We start from the raw sequence: 6,000 nt of genomic DNA, 5'->3' as shown, positions 1-6,000 counted from the left end.
CAATTATTCACTTATATTTCAACTCAAAAATTATTCATCAATTATTTCAATATATTCAATTGCTACGCGCGTGCATTAATTTTCAGATCAGCCTATACCGCTGTCTATTACTATTTATTCTCAATAATCACTATATCATTAGATCAGTCCCTTGCTGTCTATTTACCATAAAACAATATCTTAGATCAGCCTAACGCCGTCTACCCCTGCGACCGTTCTACACTTTTGTCAACCACCACCACGGGCAACGACAGCGTGACACTGTAGACTCACCCTCCACGCCACAAAGGCACAGGGCGAGACGTGAAGGTAAGTCCCGCAAAACGTGTACCAGCGGCTTCGCTCTCGCATCGAAACGTCGTCACGACAACTTGTGTCTTTTTTGTACCGCGTCACCAATGACCATCATATACTACGTCACGTTATGTACGTTTCAAATATCTCTGTTCACCCATCTCACGTACCGGCAATCGACTGCGTAAGCGTTGAAAGTTTCAAATCAATAAACCATTTCGTCGTTTAATTATATAGTTTATATAAATCATTTCGTGTACTTCCTTTACCACCACTTCTCAATCACGACCGGAAACACCACAGCACCGACAGCCCGTGTAAAATTGGCTCCCCGGCGGGGAATCGAACCCCGCCCACACAGCATTTAGGAAATGATAATATTTTGTGAATATTTTAAGTGGTTATATAATGAATATTTGAACAATGTTTTATTAATATTTTTTGCTTATGCTAAAAAATATTGTACTATATGATTGTATAAAAATGTTGACTTAATATTTTTATTAAGTTTCCGTAAAAATGATAAATTATAAAAAAATAAAAATATTTTGTAGATTTTTTTATAAACTATTTTCAAATATATGAACTTTTTGGGCAATGAATATAACTAAAATATTTCCTTATTGTTTACGCAACTTTTAAAAATATTTTGACAACTGTATTATTTTCCTGAAAGTATTTTTACTATCGTTAGGAAATATTTTTATGAAGTATGGGCGGTCTCCCCCGTGACAGGTTGGGATACTTACCACTATCATACTAAGCACTATAAAGATAAACAATAAGATAACTAAAATAATAATACTTTATTAATGATTAAATTGAAGGAAGGAATAAAAATATGAATATGTTTTATGTTTTCTTTTTATTATTTATTTAAGATTACAAATACAAGGTTTAACAGCCAACAATCGTTTCCATATAATGGAACCCATATGAGTATGAATAGTTTGATAAATCAGTGGTTCGTAAGGATTGTATTTTGAATGCTTCGGGCGAGGTTTAATTTTGTATGTACGTATGTTAATTGAGGTGATTCCGCTCAAAGAGTAGCTTAAGATGAGGGCATTATTGTGGTTTTTGGAGAATGAGATTATAGGTTCGAGTACGGCGAAAGTTTCTGCAGTGGATATGCTGGAGAAAGGAACCATTTTACGGAGACTGTTATCTTCGGTGTGTGTAATGATGAAACCTGTCTTATTTGTTGTTTTAGACGAGTCTGTATAGAAGTGGATGTAGTCTATGAATTCGTTGTTTATTATTACGAAGAGTGTTTGATTTTTTCAAACTACGGGGTGTGTCTTTTTTGTTAAATTGGTATTGAAATGATTGGTAATTGTTTATTTTGGAGTGAACTGATGTTATATTATATTGATGATAAAGAACTGATATTATTGTTGTTTAAATTATAAAATAAATTGTAGGTAAGAAAATAATTTTTATATGTCTTGAATCATATGGTTTATTTTTTAAGACTTTTCCGGGTATGGTATCCTCGTTTAGTTTTTTAACTTTATGCTTTAGTCGATTTAGAATAATATCACGAATTTGCCATATTTTATACAGGTTTCTTCGGCATGTATCCATGTCTAGATTTTTAAATGTGATTAAAGACGAAACAATTGGTAACAGATATCGCATTTATACGGCATTTATCTGGTATTTGTCATTGTATGCCGTCTTAAAGTTTTTTTACGAAAAAAAGCTCAATAACATGTATCACTTTTAAACAGCTTTTCGCCGGTATGTATCGTTAAATGTGATTTCCGAGAAAACGTTTGATCACAGTTATCACATTTATACGGATTTTCGCCGGTATGTGTTTTCTTATGTCTTATTAAATTTGAACTCTGAGAAAACGCTTGATCACAGCTATCACATTTGAACGGCTTTTCGCCGGTATGTGTCCTTGTATGCACTATTAAATGTGATTTTAAAGAAAACGCTTGATCACAGGTATTACATATGTACGGTTTTTCACCGGTATGTATCCTTGTATGGACCGTTAAATGTGATTTCTGAGAAAACGCTCGCTCACAGCTATTACATTTGTACGGTTTTTCACTGGTATGTATCCTTGTATGAATTTCTAAAGTTTTTTTGAGAGCAAAAGCTCGATGACATGTATCACATTTAAACGGTTTTTCGCCGGTATGTGTCGTTGTATGGCTTATTAAACTTGGTTTACGAGAAAACGCTTTATCACAGTTATTACATTTAAACAGTTTTTCACCAGTGTGTATCCTTGTATGACATTTTAAATTTGATTTCTGAGAGAACGCTTTATCACAGTCATCACATTTGAACGGCTTTTCGCCGGTATGTGTCCTTGTATGCACTATTAAATGTGATTTTAAAGAAAACGCTTGATCACAGGTATTACATATGTACGGTTTTTCACCGGTATGTATCCTTGTATGGACCGTTAAATGTGATTTCTGAGAAAACGCTCGCTCACAGCTATTACATTTGTATGGTTTTTCGCTGGTATGTATCCTTGTATGAATTTCTAAAGTTTTTTTGAGAGCAAAAGCTCGATGACATGTATCACATTTAAACGGTTTTTCGCCGGTATGTGTCGTTGAATGGCTTATTAAACTTAGTTTACGAGAAAACGCTTTATCACAGTTATTACATTTAAACAGTTTTTCACCAGTGTGTATCCTTGTATGACATTTTAAATTTGATTTCTGAGAGAACGTTTTATCACAGTCATCACATTTAAACGGTTTTTCGCCGGTATGTGTCGTTGTATGGATTATTAAACTTGATTTACGAGAAAACGCTTCATCACAGTTATTACATTTAAACAGTTTTTCACCAGTGTGTGTCGTTGTATGCATTTCTAAAGTATTTTTAAGAGCAAAAGCTCGATGACATGTATCACATTTAAACGGTTTTTCGCCGGTATGTGTCGTTGTATGGCTTATTAAACTTGGTTTACGAGAAAACGCTTTATCACAGTTATTACATTTAAACAGTTTTTCACCAGTGTGTATCCTTGTATGACATTTTAAATTTGATTTCTGAGAGAACGCTTTATCACAGTCATCACATTTAAACAGCTTTTCGCCGGTACGTGTCGTTGTATGCCTAGTCAAATTTGATTTATCAGAAAACGCTTTATCACAGTTATTACATTTATAGGGTTTTTCACCAGTGTGCATCCTTATATGACATTTTAAATCTGATATCCGAGAGAACGTTTTATCACAGTCATTACATCTAAACGGCTTTTCACCGGTGTGTAAACTTGTATGATATTTTAAACTTGATTTCCGCGAAAACGCTTGATCACAGGTATCACATTTAAACGGTTTTTCACCGGTATGTGTCCTTGTATGATTTATTAAACTTGAATAATGAGAAAATGCTTGATCACAGGTATTACATATGTACGGTTTTTCGCCGGTATGTGTCCTTGTATGCGTCGTTAAAAGTGATTTCCGGGAAAATGCTTGATCACAGATATAACACTTAAACGGTTTTTCGCCGGTATGTCTCTTTGTATGTCTTATTAAACTTGATTTATAAGAAAACGCTTGCTCACAGCTATTACATATGTACGGTTTTTCGCCGGTATGTGTCCTTATATGTTCTGTTAAAAGTGATTTCCATGAAAACGCTTTATCACAGTCGTCACATTTATACGGTTTTTCACCGGCGTGTATCCTTGTATGGATCGTTAAAAGTGATTTTCGGGAAAAAGCTTGATCACAGTCTTCATATTCATACGTTTTTTCACCGGTTTGCGTACTTGTATGCTTCCTTAATTTGGATGCTGTAGACATTTTATCACAGTTATTATCCAATGGATTTTTCCTTAGGCAGTTAGTTATGATATCAGCAGAATTGCTTTCGCTTAAAGCTGTTCCTTCAAATGCAAAACAGTCAATACAATTTACTTCAGTTTTTATTTCTTTATCAATTGTGTTAATTTTGTCTTCAGTTTCAGTTCTAAAAAATAAAAAAAAGTTTTTTAAAAATGTTACCTTTTATCAAATAAAGGAAAATAACTTTTACTACATAGTACGTATATTTTAATTACGAGTGAGGGTATACCTTATAACCAATTTGTTATTTAAACTATATTCATATACAAATAAAGGTATTTTAAATTATAGTATGTAATATAATCAAATATAATGTACAATAGTTAAAACATTTTTTTGTGGATAATGATGAGTTTATTTTTACTCAGGAGAATTTAACCTTTGAATTATATACCCACTAACTACATTTAATATTTCAAGTTTATAAAATAAATACTTAGGTATAATTATTATTATCGCAAATACTCGTAATAATAATATTGATACTGCTGAAGCACTACAGTATTTGAATCCAGATATTAATTAAAGAAGTACATTTGAAGATTATTTTTATGAAGGCATCACAATACAGACGCATTCCGGAAAATATAATATGTTATATTAATAACAATATGACAGATTTAAAGTAGAATTTATGTTGATTTGTTATAATAGATAGTGTCATTTGATGTAAATAAAACATAATTTGATTGTATAATATTTATAATAGAATTGATTAGGCAAAGTTTGAATATACAATTTTTCCGTTTCTTTTTCGTTAACATCAATTAAAATTGACCACTAACACAGTTAGTATTTCTAATAAGAGTTATTATTATTTTATTTAAATGTATTTTCTGAACCTAAGTATACACAAAAGATATTTGTATTATTTTATAATTAATAGATATCATGAGAGTATTTTAACAATGGAAAATAAACCAATTAAAGATTTTGCGAATGGTAGAATTAACCCAACAATGAGTCTATTTTTACTCAGGAGAATTGAAATTTATTATTTTAGATTCTGTGCGGAGTGATGAATGTGTTTATTTATGTATTTATATATTATGATTTACAGGCAGAACTTTTTACAATGACGCGTCAAGATGCGGTAGGTCAGTCTGATTTACCAGATAAAATATTATTTAGGAACTGGAGATTGAGTGAATGTCGGCGATCAGCCAAGGAATCTAAAGTCTTTATGCTACAGGTGTATAATCATGTGGGATTTTTAGGAAGTACCTAATCTTATTGGGATCCCAGATTACACTGCCATACTCAAGGATATTCCGCACCTAAGCACAGTAGAGTACCTTAAGGGATAAACCGTCAGTGAAGGAATAAGCAGTTCGCATAATAAATCCAAGTGATTTCAAGGCCTGACATCATACTACATTTGTTTATATTTAATTTAAGTCCTATAGACTTAGACCAGTCAACAAAACGATTGTGATCGTTTTGTAATCTAACACAATCTTCCTGAGATTCGATGCGCATGAATTGTTTCATGTCATCAGCGAAACAGAGGCGACTAGATTCCAAAGCGAATAACGAGAATAGAATAGATGACAAATGGCCACCTTGTTGTACTTCTGAAGACACATGAAAAACTAGGGAGAAACCCACGATGCACTTCCATGATGACCTTGGTGACAGATGGAGAAATGGAATTTAGTACAAGCGATTCAAATAGTTTAAAAATATGAGATTTATATTGATATTGACCTATAGTTAGGGATGTAGGAGGGGACGCAAAATCGGTTTTGGTTTTTGGCGTAACTCTGAAACAAATGGGGATACATAGAAATAATTTAATCAACAGATTTCGTACGAGAGCCATATGAGTAAGGAGGAATATATTCACCACCTACCATAAGGCTTATATTATTTA

At 32.6% G+C, this 6,000-nt stretch overlaps 1 protein-coding gene across 2 annotated transcripts in view; it reads right to left on the bottom strand.

The window, feature by feature from the left end:
- Positions 1-930: 930 nt before the first annotated feature.
- The window catches only part of LOC100168778 (zinc finger protein 271-like), a 68,502-nt gene continuing 63,432 nt past the window's right edge, over positions 931-6,000 (bottom strand). For both annotated transcript variants that reach the window (XM_029491109.1, XM_029491110.1), the window contains exon 4: positions 931-4,251. In XM_029491109.1, coding sequence (XP_029346969.1) covers positions 2,001-4,251 — 2,251 coding nt within the window. In that variant the 3' untranslated portion in view covers positions 931-2,000. The remainder of the gene's footprint in view (positions 4,252-6,000) is intronic.

This window comes from Acyrthosiphon pisum, chromosome A3 (genome assembly GCF_005508785.2).
Source record: "Acyrthosiphon pisum isolate AL4f chromosome A3, pea_aphid_22Mar2018_4r6ur, whole genome shotgun sequence".
Taxonomy (NCBI): domain Eukaryota; kingdom Metazoa; phylum Arthropoda; class Insecta; order Hemiptera; family Aphididae; genus Acyrthosiphon; species Acyrthosiphon pisum.
Note: the sequence above shows the minus strand (reverse complement) of the source record. Positions and strands in the feature narration are given on the sequence as shown.